The following is a 14134-nucleotide window of genomic DNA, read 5'->3' on the forward strand; positions in this document are numbered from 1 at the left end:
GAGGGGGGGGGGGACGCAGACAGACAAACAAACACAGGAAGAAGAGGAAATGGAATGAAATGGGAGAGAAGCAGACAGACGGGGGGAGGAGCAGACCGACAGTGGGGGGGAGGAGCAGACCGACAGAGGGGGGGGGGAGGAGCAGACCGACATAGGAGGGGAGCAGACCGACAGTGGGGGGGGGGGGGGGGAGCAGACCGACAGTGGGGGGGGGGAGCAGACCGACAGTGGGGGGGGGGGGGGGGAGGGGAGCAGACCGACAGTGGGGGAGGAGCAGACCGACAGGGAGGAGGAGCAGACCGACAGTGGGGGGGCGGGGAGGGAGCAGACCGACAGTGGGGGGGCGGGGAGGGAGCAGACCGACAGTGGGGGGGGGGGGACAGACCGACAGGGGGAGGGGAGGAGCACACAGACAGAGGGGGGAGGGGAGGAGCACACAGACAGGGGGGGGGGAGGAGCACACAGACAGGGGGGGGGGAGGAGCACACAGACAGAGGGGGGGGAGGAGCACACAGACAGAGGGGGGGGAGGAGCACACAGACAGAGGGGGGAGGAGACGGACAGTAGAGGGGGAGGAGACGGACAGAAGAGGTGGGGAGGAGACGGACAGAAGAGGTGGGGAGGAGACGGACAGAAGAGGTGGGGAGGAGACGGACAGAAGAGGTGGGGAGGAGACGGACAGAAGAGAGGGGTAGCAGATGGACAGAGATAGGAGGAAGGAGTAGATAGGCAGAGACGGGGGGTAGGAGGAGATGGATAGAGAGATGGAGTATGCAGGCAATGCCAAGTACTAAGATAGTTGAATTACAAAGACTGGTAAGGCAAGCATAGAAACATTAAAGGCAGAGGTGGCTAAGACACGAATTACTGATGAAATATAGGCACTCATCAATGAAATAAGGAAATATATGGAATCAAAGGACATGATTGCTAAACAACAGTACTAGATGCTTAATACGAAATCAAAATGAGAAATAAACAGAATCAAAGTAAATGAGAAAGAACTTGTAGGGCAACAGAAAACACTTGTTCACAAGAAAAGAGTCACCATATATAAAAATTTCAAACATAATACTTGGGAAACCACTTACAAAGTACATTTGTGGGGACATGATTATGTGCAAAGAATGAGCAAATATATGGCAGGAGAATATAAAAAGTCTTTATTACACAGAAGAGCAGTTACACAGTGAGAAGAGGAGACTGATGTGGGAGAAGAGAGATATTACAGGCATAAACACCCATCAAAGGGAATGTCAACTACTCACATGACAGCACAGCAAATGTTTGGGACAACAGTTCCACAAGTACTATTCAAAAGTGTGATGATCAACAAATTTAAATTAATTCAATTGTGTTCAATGTTATAAATCTGATCATTACAAATACCTTCAAATCAGTAATGATTAATGGCAGTGACACTGCTGGTGGTGTAGTGGTAGTGTGTTATGATGAAAGATACAACCCTGTTAAGTGTCTCGTGACACTGAGTACCAAAAGGTGATACTATAAACAAAAAATAATAAAAAAAGTAGTGTCAAAATGATGATAAAACTACAATGTTAACAAACTGTTTATGGTGGTAAAAACTGGATCTACATCACACCTCGAAGCGCGCTTCGACCCAAATACTCCAAAAACAAAAACAAATTACATTTCTGTAGAGAGCACAATTAAACCCTACTGTCTACAGTTTTCTACTCATATATATACCTTGTACCATAAAAAGAACAGAAAACAAGTAAAAAAAATCAATCTAATTATTGTAACCCTTACTTGATACGCTTTTATGGAGCAACATGCTTGACACATTGGGGCATGGAGGTAGTGGGTGGGGGGATCGCACTCCAATGACAAAAACTGTCATAACAAATAATCTACTGAACAACTTCACTTGAAAACTTTTATAGCTGCTCAAAAAACTCACTTTTTGAAGTTATATGGGTTATATAATCAAAAAATAAGAAAAAAAAAACAAACAAAAAAAATTGAAAACATTAAAGGTTCTTTAAAAGAAATCATGTAAATGGCCAAAAATTTAACTGAGTTTCCTGAAGTTAGAGATATACAGGGTGGTCCACTGATCATGACCGGGGCCAAATATATCACGAAATAAGCATCAAATGAAAAAACTACAAAGAACAAAACTGAATGGGGAAACCAGATAGCGCTATTGTTGGCCCGCTAGATGGCGCTGCCATAGGTCAAATGGATATCAAACTGCATTTTTTAAATAGGAAACCCCATTTTTTATCACATATTCGTGTAGTACGTAAGGAAATATGAATGTTTTAGTTGGACCACTTTTTTCGCTTTGCGATAGATGGTGCTGTAATAGTCACAAACATATGGCTCACAATTTTAGACGAACAGTTGGTAACAGGTAGGTTTTTGAAATTAAAATACAGAACATAGGTACGTTTGAACATTTTATTTCGGTTGTTCCAATGTGATACATGTACCTCTGTGAACTTATCATTTCTGAGAACGCATGCTGTTACAGCGTGATTACCTGTACATACCACATTAATGCAATAAATGCTCAAAATGATGTCCGTCAACCTCAATGCATTTGGCAATACGTGTAACGACATTCCTCTCAACAGCGAGTAGTACGCCTTCCGTTATGTTCGCACATGCATTGACAATGCGCTGACGCATGTTGTCAGGCATTGTCAGTGGATCACGATAGCAAATATCCTTCAACTTTCCCCACAGAAAGAAATCTGGGGACGTCAGATCTGGTAAACGTGCGGGCCATGGTATGGTGCTTCGACGACCAATCCACCTGTCATGAAATATGCTATTCAGTACCACTTCAACCGCACATGGGCTATGTGCTGGACATCCATCATGTTGGAAGTACATCGCCAATCTGTCATGCAGTGAAACATCTTGTAGAAACATCGGTAGAACATTACGTAGGAAATCAGCATACATTGCACTATTTAGATTGCCATCGATAAAATGGGGGCCAATTATCCTTCCTCCAATAATGCCGCACCATACACTAACCCGCCAAGATCGCTGATGTTCCACTTGTCGTAGCCATCGTGGATTTTCCGTTGCTCAGTAGTGCATATTATGCCGGTTTACATTACCGCTGTTGGTGAATGACGCTTCGTCGCTAAATAGAACGCGTGCAAAAAATCTGCATCATCCCGTAATTTCTCTTGTGGCCAGTGGAAGAACTGTACACGACATTCAAAGTCATCGCCATGCAATTCCTGGTGTATAGAAATATAGTATGGGTGCAATCAATGTTGATGTAGCATTCTCAACACCGATGTTTTTGAGATTCCCGATTCTCGCGCAATTTGTCTGCTACTGATGTATGGATTAGCCGTGACAGCAGCTAAAACACCTATTTGGGCATCATCATTTGTTGCAGGTCGTGGTTGATGTTTCACATGTGGCTAAACACTTCCTGTTTCCTTAAATAACGTAACTATCCAGCGAACAGTCAGGACACTTCGATGATGTCGTCCAGGATACCGAGCAGCATACATAGCACACGCCCGTTGGGCATTTTGATCACAATAACCATACACCAACACAATATTGACGTTTTCCGCAATTGGTAAACAGTCCATTTTAACATGGGTAATGAATCATAAAGCAAATGCCGTCTGCATTGGCGGAATGTTACGTGGTACCATGTACTTTTACGTTTGTGACTATTACAGGGCCATCTATCACAAAGCGAAAAAAGTGGTTCAACTAAAACATTCATATTTCTTTACGTATTACACGAATATGTAATAAAAAATGGGGGCTCCTATTGAAAAAAACGCAGTTGGTATCCGTTTTACCTATGGCAGCACCATCTAGCGGGCCAACCATAGCGCCATCTGGTTTCCCCCTTCAAGCTAGATGAGTTTCATTCTTTGTAGTTTTTTTCGTTTGATGCTTATTTCGTGAGATGTTTGGCCCAGTCACTATCAACTACATAAAGAAGCATATTTATTCTGAAAAATGCAAGGTATGCCTATCGTGAAAAAGTGAAAAACCTGTTACCATCAAAATAAGCAGTTTTTATTGTTTAAGAACAATATTCAAGTGATTTTGATTAGAAAATAGAAGAAACCTGTTCATTATAACGAAATGAAAGAATTTCAGTCAAATTTGCATAGCTTTAACATGCACACTCATCACAGATTAATGTAAGTCCCATAGTGCTTAGAGCTGTCACAGATTAATGATTTTTGTACACTTCAAGTAACCTATCACATATACGTCGAGTTTGCAAATTACACACCATCTCATTATTAGAACAGAACATCTACTGTAAAGAAAAAAAAAGGGGAGAAGACATGATAAAACAAAGTGCACATACTTGAAATAAAATGCATTTAAATTTCACAGACTCGATCTAACTTGACACCCTTGGGTGTAGGCAACCACAGTCAACTTAGGATGGTTGCCATAGACAAATGGCCACTTTCAGAGTGAATCAACTGACTCTAGGGTGTAGTGGTACTATAAAAATCATAATAGATAGTGCTATAAGCCCAAGTTTCTACGTTTTACATAGTTAAAGTACAGTCTCCTGCAGATGGGTGGTTTACTTGCTTCTGCAATTCCTTCTAATTGGTCCCCAGAACCATTAAATTTTCAGCAAACAATTTTGTTATTATTCTCTCTCCTATCCCTATTGTCACTTGTGACATTACATATATTATCCATCATCACAATGAAAAGCAATGGAGATACTCCACTTCCTAGTTTTAGATCATTTTTCTGTGTTAGTCATCCTGTTCTCCCTTTTCCCACTCTCACTGAACTCTCATACAATAATTAAGAACAGAATATTTTGAATATATTTTGTAAATACTGGTACTACTAAAAGGTTACTCTTAATAATTCTTTAAAGCTGAAAATTGAAACAGACATTTTCCTTCAAATGCTACGAAAGACGAGCAGAAAAATATAAAACTTACATCACCAGACCTCCTGTAGCAATCAAGAGATCGCTCTGAACACACACTGGATGTCTCACTGTCATCTGAATGATCATCAAATGATCTGTACGCCTTGCGGCTGAGTGGAACTCGGCCGCCAACTTCATTTCCGTCAACTGAGTCGAATGTCTGTTTGGAAGTAAGAAAGTTGCTGATGTAAGAATAGCCGTATAAAGTATTTTAACACTTAACTGTACAACAATTAAAACAACAATTACAATGAATGTTCTGAGAAAGTAACGCAAATTACTGGTTCTCCAAAACTTAACATCAAACCATTAAGTCCTCTCCTTCACATATGTTTACTGGTCCTCTCAAAATCACAATATACCTTCCTAAGATATTAACCTAGACATTTTTATCCAAGCAAACACCATCACTTTTGAGAGGGTCAAAACCATGTCGGCTGAACATTTTGTTTACTTTTGTAAAGAGAAAGGAATCGCACAAGACTAGACAAGGGCTGTAAGATGACAACAACTCATTTTAGGAGTGTCACAAAATATTTAGGTTTGGTTGCCCTGATGACAGACACACACATTGTCTAACGTAGGTGTCTCTCTTTCCTCATTATGTGGATTCTTTCCAAAACCTCATTAGGTTGTTGCAGTAAATAAATTTACAGTCACCACTTTATCTTCTTCAATATACTTAAACCCACTTCCAGTTTTTCTTTGTGATGAGATCACGTGTGGCAGATAAGTTTGCTTCGAATATCAAGAGCCTAACATTTTATGTACAAACTGAACATGGTGTTAATGCCTTAACCACACTAACTATAACTGTTTATATCAGAATATGTAATTCATCGGTTGTAAACTACACTTTAAGCATTCTATAAACTTTGGTAGTAGCATCCTAACTTGAACAATCATAATTTCAGTTTACATCTATTTTAATTAAAGAACCTGTTTTGAGGAATTTTAGAAGTTTGAGTAAGGTGTACAACATATTTCATAGTATATCAATAGCTGCAAGCTACAGTTGTGCATTCTACAGATTTTATCAGAAGCATTTAGTTTCTTACTTGGAGTGTAGGTACTTACGTAATTTGAATATGTTTATACTTTTTTTCTGCTACTATAAATATCAAATTGCATTCCATTCAGTTTTCCTCTCAATAACAGTACATACTGCCTGTAGCACTCATAAAGGTCTGCTTTTTTCAAACCTTGTTATATGGGTCGATTAGCGAGCATAATTATGACAAAACAGAAGTTTGAGACAGAAAGTTCCAACAGCTTGAAAGAATCAGAAAATTTGATTACAATTTCTTTATCATCATAAAACAAATCAAATACTGGCTGAAAACACTTCAGTTCTTAAACAGAACTTCTAATTTTTGAAGTGCAACAGATCCAAAAGTTAAAAGTGAAGCTGCACCCCTAATTTTAAGTAATTTATTTGCTAAACAGAAAAAAAATATTGCAAGAGAGACACTGCAGCCCCATAGTAAATGCTATTAACAGGCCTAGACTCAGCCAGTTAATATTTCTAAACATATGGAAATTGTTCTAACTGCTGTCAGTTGAATGGAAGCTGCTTTAAGGGGTTTTCTGGGTTGGCTTTTGACAGAGAGAGAAACATACAAGATTCACCAAAGTGCCTTATGCACTATCCTCTCCCAGGGATACTGTCACCTTTCCAGGAAATACTGAATCTATCATTACTTGTCAATTCCAAGGTTGTACTTTGGTCATTCTAGCGACCAGCAGATAGAAGTGAAAAGACACATCCTGTTCATGGAACTGCAATGACTTTCACAATATGCAGCGCTGCCCTCAGAACTGATTGCTGCCATCTGATTCTTAGCTGAGTGCTAGGTTTGAACCAGAGATTTCAATGGTTATGCAACAAGTTAGGCTGAGACTTCCAACACTTGGGCCAGCAGATTGAGAACTGTAGAGTTTTCCTAAATTGATAAGGGGTGTGCTACACATCGGAGGCTGCTACACAAGTTGCTGATTGCGTGCAGGGTGCACACAAGCTATTGTTAACTACTACTACTACTACTACTACTACTACTATTATTATTATTATTATTATTATTATTATTATTATTATTATTATTATTATTATTTCAATTGGATTACTGATCCAGTTTAAGATAATGATAGCTATAGGAGGCCTTGAAGTTTTAGTCTAAGATCTGAAGAAATGTCCCCCTCAGAAAAAGACAATTACAATCTTAGTGATCAGCTGTTAATGCACAGCAGTATGAGTTTCAGGGGAAATCAAAGTGTATATCGAAAGGATAGGTTAGTGGTAAATTGAGGTGGTGTATTCATCACAGTAGGCAAGAAATTTCACTGAGATAAAAACCGATGCTGCGTTCAAGATGGCGCGGGCAAGAGTCAGATTCAAGGGTGAGTGTAAGCTTAGGAGTTGCTCTGTTGCCCACCAGAACCATCCCCTCACCTCAGTATTACATACATTTCCCAGTCATACTGTAATCATAGCAGGAGACTTTAATCATCCAGCAATCAGTTGGGAAAATTACAATTTTGTAAGGGGTTGACATGACAGAAAAACTTTGAAACAATACTAATTGCTTTTGCCGAAAATTATTTGGAACAAGTACTACAGAAGCCCGCTCAATGAGGGAAGTATATTACATCTCATGGCAACAAATAGTACACAATTTATGTAAACCTAAAGAAACATATGCTACTTGGGACATAGATAGTCGTTTTTCCCTCACTCTATTTGCGAGTGGAATGGAAAGTACATCATACAGTATCATGCAGAGTATGTCCATAGATGTAGATCTATATTTGTTGAACAGCAGATGTAAAACAGAATGTTAGGCTACAGACAGACGGATGCTGAATAAAGCACATTTCCTTGTCAACGGGCCTATGAGGGAAAACATCCATGACATCGCTACAGAATCTTGAAAAATCCAATGCAATTCTGGTCATATGTAAAGGTTGTAAGCAGCACCATAGTTAGTGTCCAGGAACTTATGGATGATACAGGAATTGAAATAGAGGGTAGTAAACCAAAATCAGAAATGTGGAACTCTTGTTTCCAAATGTTTCTTAACTATTGAATGAAGTTCCAGGACCCAATAGACCCCTTATAAAATTTTATGAAGAATTCTGTGGCTGAGTCAGTCTCTCTTTTAAGCATAATGTATCATGAATCTGCAGGAGGGGGGGGGATGACTGTCCCCAGTGGCTGGAAGAAAACACACGTCATGCACATTGACAAGATGAGCGGCAGAAGTGATGCACAAAACTATTGTTCAGTTTCATTGACATCCATCTGCTGTAGGACAGTCTGAGCTTAAACATAATGAGGTACTTCAAAGAGAATGACCAAATCTGCAAACCAGCGTACATTCTGAAAACATTGGTCATGTAAAACTAACAAACATATTTTGCACATGACATACTGAAAGCGAAGGACCAAAGTAGTTTAGTACACACAGTATTTATTGACTTTGACTGTATTGTGAATTTCTTTGAAGTATTGGTTAGGATGTCAATGAGGCAGTCTTTGTGTTCTCGCAGCAGGACAGACGAGTACATCCTTCATTTATGAATTATTTTTATGAGCTTAAAACAGGAGTGATTTATTTTCAGTTATCTGGGTGGTTACTAGATTAATTTTTAAATTTATTGCATATTTGAGTACTTACTATACACAGTATAGCATTTTAATACCTGGGTAGTGTAGTGTGAATAGGAACTATGTAATGTAGTCCAGTGTGGATACGAACTGGGACTGCTGTATTCAAATGCAAGTTGAATTGGTGAACCTTCACTCAAACCTCAATGCGGTGCTGTCTTCAGTCACTCAGCTTGAGGCTGCTGCCGATGGGCGTCACTGCGGAGGGCTGAAAGTGGGGATCTATAGTATGTCCAGCACATTCCATGTGTCCCTCGACTGGTCCACTACTGTTGATGTCCCTGTTATTGCCCACACTGAGGTTGACCCCTCACCAGTGGCTGAATGGGAGGTCATCCCAAGGTGTGACAGGCAATGAAAGACTTTCTGAGATGGGAGGGGAGACTGATCAAAATACCTCTCTGCTTTGTCTGGCAAACAGGATCACGGTACTATCTACGGCTGATACACATCCTGAGCCACACGTAGTTGCTTGCCCTGTTCTAGAGGAAGCCTCTCAACCTGCAAGGTTGCAGAGGGTAGGATAAACAGCCGTTGGAAGCTCTAATGTTAGGCACGTAATGGCACCCATTAGGGACATGGCTATCATGGATGGGAAGAAATCCAGTGGGCACTCTGTGTGCATACCTGGCGGAGTCACCCAAGAGGTGGCACAGGTCCTTCTGAATGCCACAAAAAGTAAAGGATGTAGGTGGTGGCTCATGTACGTACCAACAATAAATGTTGCTTTGGATCAGAAGAGATTCTCTCTGGTTTCAGGTGGCTAGAAGAATTGGTACAGACTGCCGGTCTTGCTTGCAAGATGATGGCAGAGATCACCATTTGTAGCATCATCTACAGGGTTGACTGTTGACCTTCAATTATAGACCTTTGATACAGAGCTGAGTGAAGGGTCTGAATCAGAGGCTCCAACAATTCTGTAACCATGTAGACTGGAGGATCCTCGAGTTGCGCCACAGGATGGTGGGCAGGTCAGAGGTCCACTGAACACAGAAAGTGTTGAGTGGGGAGGAGGGGGGGTGCACGCGTGTGGATTGGACTGGGTGATTTTTTAGGTTAGAGGGCCTCAGGGAAAGACAAAATAAGTTTCAATTTTGAAGAGTGATGGCCAGGCACAGAACAAGGGTTGACATAGGAACCGTAGGTATTATATTAGTAAATTGTCGTAGTTGTGTTGGGAAAGAACAAAAGAACCAGGGGCTAGAAAGCACTGAAGCACAATTCGTTCTAGGTAAACAACAGAAAAATTCAGCCAAAATTATTACAAAAGACCTGACGTTGTTCAGAGAGGATACATTTAAATACAGTTGGTGGTGGCATGTCGTTACTGTTAGAAGTAGTCTAACGAAGTTTGGACAAGAAGAGCATAGAACCTTTCGAAATGTGGTGCTACACAAGAATGCTGAAGATTAGATGGTTAGATCACATAACTAATGAGGAGGTATTGAATAGAATTGGGGAGAAGAGGAGTTTGTGGCACAACTTGACCAGAAGAAGGGATCGGTTGGTAGGACATGTTCTGAGGCATCAAGGGATCACCAATTTAGTAATGGAGGGCAGCGTGGAGGGTAAAAATCATAGAGGGAGACCAAGAGATGAATACACTAAGCAGATTCAGCAGGATGTAGGCTGCAGTAGGTACTGGGAGATGAAGAAGCTTGCACAGGATAAAGTAGCATGGAGAGCTGCATCAAACCAGTCTCAGGACTGAAGACCACAACAACAACAACAACGAAGTAGATAGTTCCTGTGAGTTAGTATATGTGGAGGTTATACTCAACAACTACAATAAATTAATAATTGGTTTCTTTACTGACCTCCAAAGTCAGATGATACAGCTGCTGAACAGTTAAAAGCAGTCTTCTTTCGAACAGGTACCCCACTCATACAATTATACTTGTTGGTGACTTCTGTCTAGCCTCAATATGTTGGCAAAATAACATATTTGAAGTCAGTGGCAGATACAAAACATTAGCCGAAACTGTACTAAATTGTTTGTTCGAAAATTATTTTAAACAATTAGTTCAGGAGCCCACTAAAAGTGTGAATGGAGGTGAAAACACACTCGACATCTTAGCAACAAATAACCCTGATCAAATTGGGAGCATTGTGATGAATTCATGGTACAGTGAATGCAAGGTCGTTGTAGCGAGACTGAATACCGCAACACCCAAACCTAACAAGAATAAACACAAAATATACCTATTTAAAAAGCAGAAAAAATTCGCCCGATGCTTTCCTAAGGGACAGCCTCCATTCCCGATGAACTAACTATAAAAGTGTAGACCACATGTAGCTTATATTCGAAGGAATGGTATCAAAGCAACAGAGAGTTTTATACCAAACAAATTAATAGCAGATGGAAATAAACTCCAATAATACGAAAAACAGGTCAGAACACTGTCGCACAAGCAACAAAAAAGCATCCCAAATTTAAAAGAATGCAAAATCTCCAAGGTTGGTGATGTTTTACAGAAGCTTGAAATTTAGGGTGAGCTTCAATGCAAGGTGATTTTAATAGTTTTCACAACAAAACTTTGTTTCGACATGTGGTAGAAAATCCAGAGAGACTCTGGTCATACTGGAGGTACACCAGCGGCAAGACACTATCAACACCTTCAATGCACGATAGTGAAGGTCATGTTGTCAATGACAGTGCCAGTAAGATGGAGTTAAAATACAGTTTTCTGAAATTCCTTTACCAAAGAAGATAACATAAGTTTTCCAGAATTCGAATCAAGAGCTCCTGCCAACATGAGTAACTTAGATGTCGATATCATCAGTGTAGCAAAAAAAGCTAAATCACTTAATAAAGTCCTCCAGTCCAGATTGTATACCAATTAGAGTATGCTGATACAATAGCTCCATGCTTAACAATCATATACAACCACTCACTTGCCAAAATATCCTAACCTACAGACTGGAAAGTTGCAAAGGTCACACCAATACTGGAGTAAGAGTATGAGTAATCCAGTGAATTACAGACCCATACCACTAATGTTGATTTGCAGCAGGATTTTGGAACACATACTATGTTTGAACCTTACGATTCTTAAACCAAGTGTTAAGAATGATTAAATTATGCTGTGTCCAAAATTTTACCAGGTGCCTTACTCTTTCATTCCTTTTCCCAGTACATATTCATCTTTTTTTCTTCTTTCTTTCTTTCTCTTTACTACTGTCAAATTCCAGTCCCCCTCCAAAATTAGGTCTGCCTTTCCCCTTAACTACCTGAACAACATTATATTTGTTATTTCCCATTTCAACTGCACAGCTCTCACCACATCTCTCTGGCCTCCATTCTCCTGGACCCTGTCAAATCATTTAGTTTAGTCTCATCAACGTGACATTCTCACTACATCGCTCTGGCCTCTATTCTTCTGGACCCTGTCAAATTATTTATATAATTTTAGTCTCATCAACATTACATTCTCAGAGTGTTTTCCAGTCACATTTATTTTAGAGGTCCACACACACACACACACACACACACACACACACACACACACACACACAAAAAAAATCTATTTTCTGCAGTTTAGTAATGTTCTCTAACTTCTCAGGTTCACCACTATGTTCACTGCTTTAGAGGACTAACTGTCAAACTTTGTATCTGCCAGCACCTCCTATATACATTTTTCTGTACTACTGCATGTCTCAATCTTTCACTTTTGACCTTCCTTCACCCTGAAGGCATGCAACACGACATATAACTGTCATAGTGTGTGATGAGTTAAGATATATATGAGGGTTCTACTGTAACACTCTTAGAATGCATGAAAGACAATTAACGCTTCTACTATTTGGTGAGTTGTTAGCTCTACATTTTCATTAGTAATTCTAGAAATTTGGTAAAACAATAATACTAAGTTACCTTATCTGCAAAATGTCAATTTCAAAAATAATGTTTTTGTAAATTTTTGACTTACAAGGATACGAACAGTAAGAGTGAAACTGAAGAGAATGAATTGCTTTTATTTCTGTGTATTCCATGCCAGTTTTCATAATGCTGAAAACTTTATGTTCAGTTTCCTCGTAGTTACGTGTGTTGCCAAAAAAAATATATGTAGCCTTAAGGCTTATAAAAAAAATATTCAGTTCCTTTTTTAAGTGAGTGCAAAATTATGCTTTGATTTTTACTCAGCATGTTTCAAAAAGGGAATTTTTATACCAACAAGTAAACATAGTATTTAGATCACAAGTAGTCATCTGAGTGTTCTGGCCCTTCTCCATTTCTATAAATGTAATCTAAAGAAAGAATTGCATGTCTATGAACTACTGTCAGACTTAGCACATATATTTATGTTACACAGGTGTACACACAAAAAAGAAAAAAAATAGTGACACAATACACTCAAAATAACAATGGGACACTTACCAAGGCATCAGCTAGTGCAGACTCAGCTTCCCGACTCTGTTGTAATATTTTTTGGGCCATCACTGGTCGGGACTGTCCTTGGCGATCGCTCACATTGCCAATATGTCCAGACCTCCCTCTGTAGAAAATACAAATTCCAAGTTCAGAACAAATTCTATTACGAGTATAGTTTAAATAAATACTGAAAAATGCAACATCACAGAGTGTTAAGTCACATTCATATAAAATACTCTTAAATCACATCACATATTTCAAGAATATTACAGTTAAATTTATTTTTCCCATTCAGTCATTCCCTTTTTTAAAGCTCTGTACTTCTTATTCCTGAAAACAATACTAAGTCTGGTTTGTTGTTAGTAAAATTCAACTGTACTTTTCATATGACCAAGTACTGTTCATAGAAAATGTAATAGGGAGACAATTTCTAATGAATCATAATGGATAGCAAAGCGCTGTAATATTCATACCAACCTTTGGGTTATCATTAGTTTTACTTTAAAAAAAAAAAAAAAACCAGAATGAGTTATGGTAGACATAGGATATATTACACAAATTAAATAATAATGTCTGTAATAAAGAAAGAAAATTAAACATACATTCACATGCTCAAATAATGTCTTAACTGGTACATCAATATGCTTTAACCACGGACCTGAAAAATTCACATTTGTGATAAATGCTAATATCTGTGCAAATTCCAGCTCAAAATGCAAACTACCTACAAAATGCTACTTTGTAAAAAAAAATGTATCTAAGTGAACAGGACGGGAGTAACTGAAAACTGATAAAAATTGTAACATGTTGACCAGTACGGCCAATCAATTTGCAGTTGCTACTGTTCAGCCATAAGACAACAAAATTAAACGTATCAAATACATCATCAAATAAGTTGATTTCAAACTCAATTACACTCAACATTTCAGCTATCATTAATTCACCCTTTTGCCTTTGGTTTTGTAGAGATAGTGGCCTTAAACATAATGTTACTGGCCTTAAACATAATGTTATTTTTAGCGAGGCCTTAAACATAATGTTATTGTTAGCGACTAGCAAGCGATCACTGCATGTCAACATCATTCGATTTCTATCGATTCACCTATTCCAGTCAGCTACCCAACCAGAAGTCTTCCTGGAATGCATGCATATATTTCAGTTCTGCTTC

At 39.2% G+C, this 14134-nt stretch overlaps 1 protein-coding gene across 4 annotated transcripts in view; it reads right to left on the reverse strand.

Annotated features, from left to right (window-relative positions):
• The window catches only part of LOC126469999 (CLIP-associating protein 1-A-like), a 237178-nt gene that overhangs the window by 49474 nt on the left and 173570 nt on the right, over positions 1-14134 (reverse strand). For all 4 annotated transcript variants that reach the window (XM_050097462.1, XM_050097461.1, XM_050097463.1 and 1 more), the window contains 2 exons: positions 12973-13090; positions 4941-5090 (listed from right to left, as the gene is read on the reverse strand). In XM_050097462.1, the coding sequence (XP_049953419.1) occupies positions 4941-5090; positions 12973-13090 (268 nt within the window). The remainder of the gene's footprint in view (positions 1-4940; positions 5091-12972; positions 13091-14134) is intronic.

The sequence above is a fragment of the Schistocerca serialis genome, chromosome 3 (assembly GCF_023864345.2).
Source record: "Schistocerca serialis cubense isolate TAMUIC-IGC-003099 chromosome 3, iqSchSeri2.2, whole genome shotgun sequence".
In the NCBI taxonomy this organism is placed as follows: Eukaryota; Metazoa; Arthropoda; class Insecta; order Orthoptera; family Acrididae; genus Schistocerca; species Schistocerca serialis.